At 34.7% G+C, this 12,783-nt stretch overlaps 1 protein-coding gene across 1 annotated transcript; it reads right to left on the bottom strand.

Annotated features, from left to right (window-relative positions):
* Positions 1–6,795: 6,795 nt before the first annotated feature.
* Positions 6,796–10,939, bottom strand: LOC145157936 (uncharacterized). Its single transcript, XM_079076910.1, has 6 exons — positions 10,810–10,939; positions 10,415–10,569; positions 9,163–10,280; positions 8,418–8,592; positions 7,677–8,322; positions 6,796–7,574 (listed from the first exon to the last, which is right to left on the bottom strand). Exons 1-6 carry the CDS (start codon positions 10,937–10,939, stop codon positions 6,796–6,798), a joined length of 3,003 nt encoding a protein of 1,000 aa, XP_078933036.1.
* Positions 10,940–12,783: the final 1,844 nt, after the last annotated feature.

The following is a 12,783-nucleotide window of genomic DNA, read 5'->3' as shown; positions in this document are numbered from 1 at the left end:
TGGGTTTTGGAATTAAAATTCCATAATTTCTCTATTTACTCCTAATTAATTCATTAATCATAATTATAATAATATATTTATACCATATGCTTATATATTTATTTTAATTTGAGTTATCACAAACTTCCCCCCTTCGAAAAATTCCGTCCTCGGAATTTGAATTCAGTAAACCAATAAGGATATTTGATCTTCATATCTCGGTCGCTTTCTAATGATGCATTCGATCCTTTGGTATCTCCAATCAATAAGCCACCCCCGACTCCATCCTTAAGAAGTCCCAATAGGCCGGAAACTCAACCTACCTTTACAAAACCGCACCATGCCTTTCCATGAGAATCCGTTCAATATGACTTTATCTCCACCTGAAACAATATTGACTTCCTACGTTTAACCACATAACCTTTTGGTTGTTCCGGTGCATCCTCCAGTTATCCGTAATTTACTAATTTTTTTACCGGTAGTTTGTTGGACAAGCTCGAGTCCAACCATTCGTTTCTTTCTTAAATCATACCAACATAGTGGTACACTTCATACCATACAACTTTAACCAAATTTTCATCAAGTATATTTCACCCAATGACACAATTTAAAGGAACATTTTAGATATCCAGAGAAAGAACCAATGGTCCACTTCCCTTCCCACTTGGCACAACACATCCATTATGCTCAAGCATTTAAATATCTAAGGAAATGAGTAACATCTCAAATCCTATCTCCGTCGGTCTCAACACACCTGTTATGTTCCCGACTATCATACACCCATGTCTCCATTAAATGTGTCATCATATATTAGGCAAACAATTCTAAAAACTTTCCACTTCTCCTCTACCGAGGATTCTTTCCGACTCTTCTTCGGTTCACCCAGTATACCGACGGTTCCATCAATTCCCATCAAATAAATCTTACTTGGTTCCTTCCTTACATACGACTTAGTGAATAAGTGACAACGTTAACCTTCCATAATTAGTAACGATCTTACACCTTCTTTGACTCTTGGTAATCCATGCGCATATATATCGTCCCCTCTTTTTTTTTCGTGACGAACACTACTAGTGCACCCCATGGTGATGTACTATATCGAATAAAAACATTATCAAGCAGATCTTGCAACTGCTATTAAATTCTTTCATCCTTGTTGGTGTACTCTCTCACTGTCTCATTTCATTGTTTCAGCCTCAAGAATTCTTCCTCCAATTGCTTGATCGCCGTTCGAGGACAAAACATCTCTCTAAAGATTCTTGCACACTCATCCCATGACATCCTATTGATTGTATCTGACACCCTAACTGCTTTTACCCTCCCCATTAGTATAAAGCCTCATTTTTAAACATCGTCACAACATAAACCACATTGTCCTTATTTGCACACTTATCGGAATCAAATGTTTCCTTTATCTCTATTATCCATATTGATGATAGGATAGGATCAACGTCCCCGCGACACGTTCGTGGTCTACAAGTCATGAACGTCTTGTAACAATTACCTCATAATTTGTCGTTTACATCTTTTCGTGATCGTAGTGCAACACTAGGGTTAGAAACTTGAAGTGACATACTATATCCATAGCCTTGCTCTTCATCAACCATGTTGCCACAATTCACATTCTATTGTGCATCTCGGTCCTGAACATTTACATTCAACAATGTAGCTTGCATATCCTGAGCAATCTCGTCAATTAATTATTCTCGAGTAACCATATTTGTTGTACAACCTTGTCCGTAATCTCGACCCCGACCACGACCTCGATTGGAGTTAGAGCTCAGTTGCACCAATTGTGCTTGTACTGGTGCTATGACGATTCCTAGAACTCTTCCCCTACACCTACCTCTACCTCGACCGTAACCGCGCCAACAACTGGAAGTAGGGTTTACGGGAGTCTCTAGTACTTCTTCGGGTGCAGAAACATCGGCTCCAAATTCGAATGTCATCCCGCTCTAGTGTTACCTTAGTAAGCCTCCCTGATATCCTTGAGGACATGATACCTACAAACGATATGGTCTAAATTAGTTGCTAGGTTACCTCTCGCTCCTTCCGTCTAAGCTTAAGTGTTTACGGAAACACCTAATCTGCTTAAACAACGCTCTGATACCAACTTGCAACACCCTAATTTTCATATATAGATTATATAACAAATAATCGTTCCAACATCTCCCAAGATCAATTAAGAACTTACTTATAGACTAAACTACAGCGGAAGCAAAATAAAATAAAATAAAATAAAATATAGTCTTCAACCGAAGAGCTTCGGGTGTTACGTCTTTGCGGAACTCCTTTGTTGTCTTGTTGATCAATCCTTCTCCCTAGCCTTCTTACTGCCACTTTTTAAATAGTTTCCTAGGTTGCGCACATTTAAAGTTTCTAAAAGGGTAAGCCTAGGGCCTAGTGAGTTCGTGTTGCACATACATGTCCATCACTTAAAAAAACAAATAGTTTTATCATATATCTTCAATAAATCATACAACAAATATATCACCGGATGACCTAATTTAGGGGAAAGATTAATTATCCAGAAAAAAGAACCAAATGTTCATTTCCCTTCTCCTTGAGACAACTCATCATCCATTGTACTCAAGTATTTTAAATATCCAAGGAAATAAGTATAATTCTCAATTCCCATCCCCGCCGATCACACACATCCGTCATGCTCACGGCGATTAAACACCCACCCATTCCCGCTAAACATGCCATCCAAAAACAACACACATAGTATATAATAAATCCAAAATAACATTTGCACGCAACTATACTTATCATAAAACATACTGTCAATAAATAAATAAATAATGCATATTAAACCACATGATAAACATTTATGTGCGAGCAACCACAAAACACGAAAAAAACTCACCTTGTTGGTGTTAGTCTTAACCGGATGTCGTCACGCTACCCGTAGACATGCACCCTTAATTTCTCAAATAGCTCCGAAAACCTTCACCAACTTCAAATCCCGATTTCTATTTTGTTTCTCCAACCTTTCTTGCAATTTTTGTGGGCATTCCACTCTATTTCTCGTGCCTTTTATATTGCCCAAGTTTGTAACGTTTCTAGTTAACCCAAAAGTCCAAATTTATGACTCTAATCAAGTGATGGGTTTTGGAATTAAAATTCCATAATTTCTCTATTTACTCCTAATTAATTCATTAATCATAATTATAATAATATATTTATACCATATGCTTATATATTTATTTTAATTTGAGTTATCACAGAAACCTTTTGGTGTAAATGGTTAGATGACACCTAATGTCTAGGCGCGGATTGATCGGCAACTTAGACTCACATTTAACTAACTTTTTCTTATTGTTGCTTATGTACATTTTTTTTAGAATGGTATAAATATATAAAAGCAAAAACACTAACAAGAAGCTAGAACCGATTTTATAACTGAAATATGAACTAAACGTTAGAATATTGTCGGAACAAAAAGATTTGTGTCCAGTTTTTTATTGGCAAAATAGATGTCAATATCTATTTGAAGATGCTTAGAGTTCAGGGCAAAAGAAAAAACAATGATATAAGCTAGTTTGAAATCCGATTGTTTTTAAAATCAACATAATTTTTTAAAGAGATATGCCAAAGGTGTCTAGACCATAAGCATGTACATATTAGATTATACCATGTTATCTTATTTAAATTATATTTCAAGCTAGTACTCATATTCGATTATTTATTTGACTAAACACTTATATGAACAAAAGGGTGAGGTGGAATTTCATGATTAAACAAGCGATTACAAGGGCATGTGATTTGATTTTGGCTCTTTATGGATATGAACAAGTCGTGGTCGACCTCTCTTATACCTACAAATGCAATCAATGGTTGTAAGACTTGCATTCACAATTTCACATGGCAAATGATACAAACATACACCAAAAGAAAAGACATTTGCGATAGGTGAGGTGGCTTTGAAAACAAGAAATGAAATGAAAATGTAAGATAAGAAATGATTGATTGTTGATTATTTTAGTGTCGCTTTCTTTGCAAGCGAATTGTTTATTAATTAGCTACCACTTGCATATCATAGACCACTACTACAACCACCCATATAGTCTAGAACCCACGAACATACACTAATGACTTATTTTAAGTTGTGTATTGGCAATTTGTGTCATACAAAATTTTGTATTGATCATTGGTAAAATACACATTAACTCCAACCCCCTCCCCCCACACAACATCTCATGTCTTGTCGCACTCTTGGCCCTCATTGCTCTTGGTCGGCTATACGTAACATTATTGTTGTTCTGTTAAATTAATTTTTTTCTATTATCGTGTTATTAATAGAAAGAATTTTTTGCATGTACCTTTTAAAAATCAAAATATTACATTTGCTTAGCCTGAAAAATATCATATTTGTTATTTATAATCTTTTAAAATATAGATTTTTCCGAGTTCTTATTATCAATATTTTTAGGCATTTTATAATTCATTTTAAGCATAATTTACGTCAAAACGTTGATCATTTCGAATTTATACCGACATATACATATTTTTTTTAAGTTAACGAACAAAACTTATTAATGAAAATCGGATTATGAATATTATATGAATAAAAGAAAAAAAAATTAAAAGTAAAGGGGTCGAAAGTGACTACCACTTTACACCACCATGTAATTCTATCAATTTCGCCATAGTTTAATAATCACCTAGCACCACCAATGACTACCACTGTGCATCACCACAAACCTCTATCAGCAACACCATCAACTTCTCACCCACCCCACAAACTATAAATTAGTTATCGACTACCATGAACCAGAAATTGAAAACAACTACCACCGTGTCCATCTCCAACTTACAAACCCAAACAAAAAATCATCAAAAATAAATCTTTCATTACCACCATCACACAGACTTATATCAAGAATAAAAGAGATGAACAACAATACGAATCATTTTCAATAACAAATTGACTAGGAAAATACGATCTAGTTTCGGTTTCAATTAATTCAAATGGAGTCGATGTCGGCGACAGTTTGATATCTGTTGCATCGTATGTATATTTATTTGCTTTTGAAAAGGCAATATATGTTCTTATTCTTGTATGCATGTTCTTTAAATGTCTAGATATGTTCTTGTTGTTCTTCTATGTTTTTTATAAATCGAAATTTCTTTAAAATCGAAAAATGTTTTGTCTTTTTGTGTGTTTTTCAAAAATCCAAAACATAAGAACAACTAGAAGTGCACTGCGCAAAGATTCGAACATCATATTTTGGTGTAATTACCATGTCACATACAAGTTAGTGATCTAAACTATGACAATATATAAGGGACCTATTTTCCACGGTTATATATATATATATATATATATATATATATATATATATATATATATATATATATATATATATATATATATATATATATGATTAAGTTGTTATGTATCTACCCTTAGATATAGAACAATCGAAAACGACATAATTTTGCTTTAAATTAAGTAACTAACTTTGGATTAAATTTATCCGATTTTAAAATCTATTGTCTTTTATTTCTGAGATCCAACCAAAACAAAAGTTCGTTAGACCTTAGCGACATTATCTCTTTATTTTAAAGCCTTATTTTTAACAATTAGTTATTATATCTCTCTTTTAAATATAATTTTAAAATATCATATAAACCTTTTAATTTACTTTCAAAATATCACCTTACCAAATTATTATTGAATCAATTTTTTTTGGAAAGGGAACTTCCTTAACGAGGGTTTTCGGGTCAGCTTTCGCTCACCGACTAATCTCCCGCTGCAAACATGAGGCTTTGCCTCATGCCCTAGAGTCACTGCAGACGAACCTCCATGGCCACAAGGGCTGAGTAGTGCTAGAATTTGAACATGGGTCAATAGGTTATCCACCATATCTTCCACATGTCTTACTAAGTCACCACAACCCAAGTGGTTTTATTGAATCAATTTTAATAGTAAGAGGATATTTAATTTCTCTTTATAATAAGTTAAAAACTATAAAGAACTAAATAAGTAATTCGTATTGAGGCAATGTTGCATTGTCCGGCGTTTTATTTTTAACTTCAGTTATTTTAACGTTGAAGGCGTTTTATTTTTAACTTCAGTTATTTTAACGTTGAAGTTTCAAATAGATAAAAGATCAAAATCTTTTTTTATTCTTAATGTTCAAAACATCTGATTGTAGTAAATGTTCCGTTTGCATTCATAAATCGTAATTGATGCTCAATACATTGTACATTCGTGCTTCCTTGAAATATATTATTACCATATTTTAGGTTTGGTATTACTTTTTGAAAACACTAACCTTTGTTACAGAATTTGAGATATTTAAGTTAGGGGAAGTGATTCGTACACAACAGATTTTTGCCATACACAACAATTTATGCATTATAGAGTTGTACAATACAACAATTTAAAGCATCAATTGTTGTGTATGGAAAAAAATTGTTAACAAATAGATTGAAGCGATTCCACTTCTTCCTAATTTTACTACATATGATAATATTTTAACCAACTTAATCGTGATTGATTTTCTATGAGTCATGTTCATCTTTGAAGGTGAGAATACTCACTTAAACGAGTTTGAATAAACGAAGTGTCATATCGATACTATGGTTTAATTTCAAACGAACTACATTTTAATGTAAACTAACAAATGAAAGACATATAACGGCTAGGGTTTCGTATTATTATCAAAGATAAGTACAAATACAATGAAAGGGAAAGACATAATATATAGACAAGCTAATTAGGGTTTCCTAGCGAAAAGGCCCAATCATAAAACCCAATACAAAATAAAGCCCAAAATATTATTAGGCTAACATCCCCCCTCAAACTCACAATGCAACAACAATAAGCATTGAAAGTTTGTCAGACAGAAAATGGAATCGAGGAGCAGTCAACGGCTTCGTAAGAATATCACCAATCTGCAAAGAGGAAGGAACATAAGGAAGGGAGATAGTGCCCTTCTGGAGATGATGACGTGTGAAATGACCGTCAATCTCAATGTGCTTTGTGCGCTCATGAAACACTAAATTCTTGGCAATCATTATCGCACTCTTGTTATCATAATACAAAGGGGTAGGCTGCGAGATGTGAACGCTCATATCTGCAAGAAGCCATCTCAACCAAACAATCTCACAAGTGGCGATAGCCATGGCTCGATACTCAGATTCTGTAGAAGATCGAGAAACACCATCTTGTTTCTTGCTTTTCCATGATATCAATGAATCTCCAAGAAAAACACAATACCTAGTAGTGGACTTACGATCATAAATATCACTATCCCAATATGCATCACTATAGGCACGCAGCTCAAGAGAGGATGAAGATGGAAACATAAGAGTGCGGAACTGAGTACCACGTAAATATCTCAAAATATGAAGAACAACTCCCCAATGAACAGTAGTAGGAGCAGTGACAAACTGGCTAACCACATGAACTGCATGAGCAATATCCGGTCTAGTGACAGTCAGGTAAACCAAACTCCCAACAATGGTACGATAAAGGCTTAGATCTGATAATGGGACACCATCAGTTGGAGAGTACTTTGCATTACTCTCTATAGGTGTATCAACTGTTCGATTATCCGTGAGTCGTGCATGTTCAAACAAATCTGAAATATATTTCGTTTAAGATAAAAGATAACCCTTTGGAGATTGAGCAACTTCAATCCCCAAGAAATAACGAAGCAATCCCAAGTCTTTCATAGCAAAACGGTGAGCTAAATCACGCTTTAAAGACTCTATACCATCATGATCATCACCAGTAATAATAATGTCATCGACATATACGGAAAGAATAATCCGACCTGCATTCGTACATCGAATAAATAGAGCCGAGTCATGGTTACTTGGTTGAAAACCAAGAGAAGTAATCACCGTACAAAATTTCTCAAACCAAGCACGAGGGGATTGTTTGAGGCCATATAGAGCCTTCCGAAGTCGACAAACTTCACCTGGTTGGTGAGCAATACCAGGGGGAGGAGACATGTATACTTCCTCATGAAGATCACCATTCAAGAAAGCATTATTGACATCCATCTGATAAATCTTCCATTGGCGAATGGAAGAAACTACAATCAAGGTGCGAACAGTCGTCATTTTTGCAACAGGAGCAAACGTCTCCTCATAATCCATACCATACTTTTGCGCATACCCTTTCACAACAAGTCTGGCTTTATAACGCTCAACGGATCCATCAGACTTTGTTTTGATTTTATAAACCCAACGACAACCAATCGTGTGTTTTCCGGGTGGAAGCGAAACCAAATCCCATGTATGAGTCTGATAAAGAGCTGCAAGTTCCTCAGCCATATCGGTCTGCCAAAGGGGATCAGAAACGGCCTCTTTGTAGGATGTTGGCTCAGAGAGACGATGTATATTAGCAATAAAAGAGACAAAAGCCGGTGAGTAAGAGGAATAGACAAAGTCAGGAAGCTTTGTGGACTTCTTATTACGATAAGGCCTCGATGGAGGGGGTGTTGATGATTTGCAGGCAGAGGATCAACGATAGGTGCTGGATCAGCCGCATGTGGTGGATCAACAGCAAGTGGTGGATCATCAATGTCAATGCTAAACGGATCAATAGTACGAAGCTCCTCTCGGGTTGCATCATGTGATTGAACAGGAATGCTATAGAATGGAATATACTCCAAAAAGGTGACATTGCGAGATACATACAGTTTCTAATTTGAAGGATCATAGCATTGATAACCTTTCTGACCAATACCATATCCTAGAAAAACACAAAGAGCTGATTTTGAAGACAACTTGTCTCTCTCTACATGAGGCTTCAAGACAAAACATGTACACCCAAACACTTGTAATGAAGAATAATATGGGAGTAGTCCAAACAACATTTCATAAGGAGACTTCCCCGAAGTGTACGTAGTAGGAATGCGATTAATAACATAAGTGGCGGTATGAACAACTTCTCCCCAAAACATATTGGGAACTTGAGCAGAGAGTAGTAAGGTTCTGGCAGTTTCTAGGAGATGTCAATGTTTTCTTTCTGCAACACCATTTTGCTGAGGAGTGTCTGTACAAGATGATTGATGTATAGTGCCATCAGATGCCAATAATTGTTTAAAATCAGTGGAGGTAAATTCTCCTCCCAGATCACACCGAAAACATTTTATGACAGCTGAGTGTTGAGTCTTGACAAGAGCTCTGAATTCACTATATATGGTGAAAAAGTCAGACCTGCGCTTCATAAAATAAACCCACGTATAACGAGTGTAATCATCAATGAATGAAACATAATAGTTAGCTCCTGATTTGGAGGTGATCGGAGAGGGACCCCACACATCAGAATGCGCAATATCAAAGGGAGCAACAGAACGAGTGACACTTTTACTAAACGGTAAAGCAGAAAATTTTCCCAGTTTACAACCACAACAATCAGAAATATCAACAAATTTCAAAGAGCCTAACACACCAGTGGAAACCAAAAACTGTAAACGAGACGCTGACACATGTCCCAAACGAGAATGCCAAAGATAAAAAGGAGACGATGAAGGGTTTAAACGAAAAGACGACAAATCGACACTAGATGCAGCAACATCAGCAACATGTAGCTGCTCCAAGACATAAAGCTCCCCAAGTCTACGACATGTCCCAATCACCCTCCGAGACCGAATGTCCTGTACACAGCAGAATGAATCAGAAAAGAAGATCCAACAACCAGATTTACACAACTGACTGACCGATGCAAGATTCAAAGCAAGTGTAGGAATGTAATACACATCTGTTAAAGATATATAATGAGTGACAATAGAACCAACACCCTCTACTGACATGGGTGTAGCACTAGCAGACATAACAGAGACATGTGTACGAGAAGATAATGAAGCAAAAGATGAAAATGAGGGACGTGACTGTCCAGAAGACTTGTTCTGCTGTGAAGACTGAGACTGTGCTGGTGATCTTGTTTGTTGTTGCTGTTGATTCCCCTTGCTTGTCAGCAAAGGACAATTTGCCTTCCAATGGTTCTTCTTCTTACAGAAAGCACACTCATCAAATGCAACCTTGGGACGATTTTGGTTTGAAGATTGAGGTCGTTGTGGAACAACAAAGACAGCAGGAGTGGATGTCTTGGGAGCTTTGTCAGCATGGGACTTGATACGAGTTTCTTCAACAATCAACTCGTGAACAACCGAATCAACAGTGGGAAGAGGTGTGCGATGCAAGATTGATCCACACAGACCTTCAAAATCTGAACGTAATGCCATCAAGAACCGAACCAAACGCTGCTCTTCCCTTCTATCAATATAAGGCGTAAAAGCCTTCAACACATCAGGTTCTGTAAGAGCTAACTGATCCTACAATCCGACATAGCTGCATAAAATTCCTGAACACTGAGATTGTTCTGTTGGAGGGCTCGAATATCAAACTCTAACTGATACTGCTTTGCAAAGTTAGACTGAGTATACAACCTAGCCAAGTGATCCCAAACCTCCTTTGTCGTGTCATACTTCGCCAACTGAGTACCAATAGACTGCATGACAGAATTATTAATCCAAGTAATGATCTTGGAGTTATTAGTCTCCCATGAATCCAGTAAGGTTGCATAATTATCGGCTTTCTCGTCTGTTGGTTTCTTCTTATCACCTGTAACAATCCCCCATATAGTCTTGCCCCACAAGAATTTTTTCATAACATAACTCTAATAGGCATAGTTTTTGCCATCAAGTTGAATACTAATGGACTGAAGAGAATCATCTCTTGGGGCCATATTTCAATATCAGTCAAACAATAAATACGAGTAGTAGCAAAAACGATCAAGATCTCGAAATCAACAAAGCTAGACGAAACGAAACCCTCAAAACCGCCAAAACGAACAAATCAAACCAAACCGAATACAGAAACGAGCAAGAAAAGCATACCCAAAAATTGCAAATGGTGGCAATGAACAGTGCACGTGAACAGTACCGATGAACAGTAACATCGACGAACAGTAACCGTGAACAGTATTGAACATTAACCGTGAACAGTAACCGCGATGAACATTAATCGTGATGAACAGTAACGCCGGTGAACAGTACCCCGGTGAACAGTAACACCAGTGAATAGTAATCGCCGGTGAACAGTGCCGATGAACAGTAACGCATTGAACAGTGCCGATGAACAGTACTCGCCCCCAAAAAACGAAAAAGTACAGATAATCAACCGAGCTCTGATACCATGTAAACTAACAAATGAAAGACATATAACGACTAGGGTTTCGTATTATTATCAAAGAGAAGTACAAATACAATGAAAGGAAAAGACATAATATATAGACAAGCTAATTATAGTTTCCTAGCGAAAAAAGCTCAATCATAAAATCTAATACAAAATAAAGCCCAATAACATTTAATACTTGTTTCTTAAATTTGATATGGATAAAGGCATGTCTTTAAATGAAAAAAGATTCTTAGTACAAAGAACTTTATAGCAAATATTTCGGATCTTTAAATTTATAATATTAAAATATTATATTTGTTTATGTAGTGCGACATTACATTGAGAATAAACAAAAATTTGGAGCTTTCAAGGTTCAACAATGAAAATAGCAGCAACGAGAGCACGTAATTGCACTCTAAGCAATTTGTTTGCTTAACACCCTATTATAGCAAATTACTTTTTTATAATGTATGTCAAACATTACATAGAATGATAAAAAAGATTATAAATTTAGTACATTAAATTCTAAAAATGGTAATTTATTACTTTAAAACGTTGAAAAAAATAAATTGTATGCTTTAATAAAAGGAAATAGTGATAATATGTTATAGATATTTTTTTTATAACTAACCTAAGAATATCGTAATTCGTATGTGTTTTTTCTAAGTTTATAAAAGTTGGCAAAGGTAAATTGAAAATTAAAGAAAGCAGCCACACAAAAAGCAATACCTTCCATTCACTTTTGTGGGTTCTATTATATTCGAAGAAAGCTGGGAATAAAATATAGCTACTCGTTTATATTTGATCCCTGTTTGGAATATCTTTCTAAATATATCATGTATAGCTACTCGTTTATATTTGATCCCTGTTTGGAATATCTTTCTAAATATATCATGTCATTTAATTGTTAATGTAGAAACAAAAGAAAAGAAATCATATATTCTTGTATTAGTTGTGTTTGTGAGACCCATGTATTATATGAGTTAATTTAAAAAAAAAGTTAAATATAAAAGTCAAATTATTTTAGAACTTTGAATTTATAAGAAAATAAGAAAAATAATGATTTATTATAATGGAAATGATTTTTATCTTTTAATTTTAAATAAAGAAAAGAAACTCATGAGCTTTAATTTTGAGAATTTTGAAATTAAAAGGTAAGTTTATTAGTGAAATTAATATTCATTTATTATTACATTTATTGCAATTATTATATTAAAATATTATGTGGAATTAAATAAAATAAAAAAACTCATAAAATGACATGTGAAAAAAAAAATTATTTCAAAATAACCATAAAATAACATTTGATAAATTCAATGAGAGCGTGTCAAGTGTAAAAAAAAAATTCATTTATTAGAAAGGATTTTGTTCGGTATTTATCTTCATATTCATTATATTAAAACACATATCGAAGTCAAGAAAATTAATAAGAAAAAAAATTATTATATATCATTATTTTATATAAGTAAGAAGATTGATAAAAACAGAAAAAATAATATTTATTTTTTTCATAAAGATACTGTTGATACGGTATTTTGATTTGTTAAACTAATTTTTTTTCACAGTTGAAAACATACAATTGCTTGTATGTCTACTATTATGTAAATGAAATTATGTAATTACCACAAGTTAAATGTATTACATTTCCTTGCCAACAAT

This window comes from Lactuca virosa, chromosome 2, assembly GCF_052849685.1.
Source record: "Lactuca virosa cultivar CGN04683 chromosome 2, Lactuca_virosa_CGN04683_v6, whole genome shotgun sequence".
In the NCBI taxonomy this organism is placed as follows: Eukaryota; Viridiplantae; Streptophyta; class Magnoliopsida; order Asterales; family Asteraceae; genus Lactuca; species Lactuca virosa.
This window is presented reverse-complemented; position numbering and strand designations above follow the sequence as displayed.

Coding starts and splice junctions, on each gene's coding strand:
- LOC145157936 (XM_079076910.1), bottom strand. CDS start 10,939: ATGTTCAATACTGTTCACGGTTACTGTTCGTCGATGTTACTGTTCATC. Junction 10,570..10,809: donor TCGTTTCTGTATTCGGTTTG/GTTTGATTTGTT, acceptor GGATTGTTACAG/GTGATAAGAAGAAACCAACA. Junction 7,575..7,676: donor AAAGCGTGATTTAGCTCACC/GTTTTGCTATGA, acceptor AATATATTTCAG/ATTTGTTTGAACATGCACGA.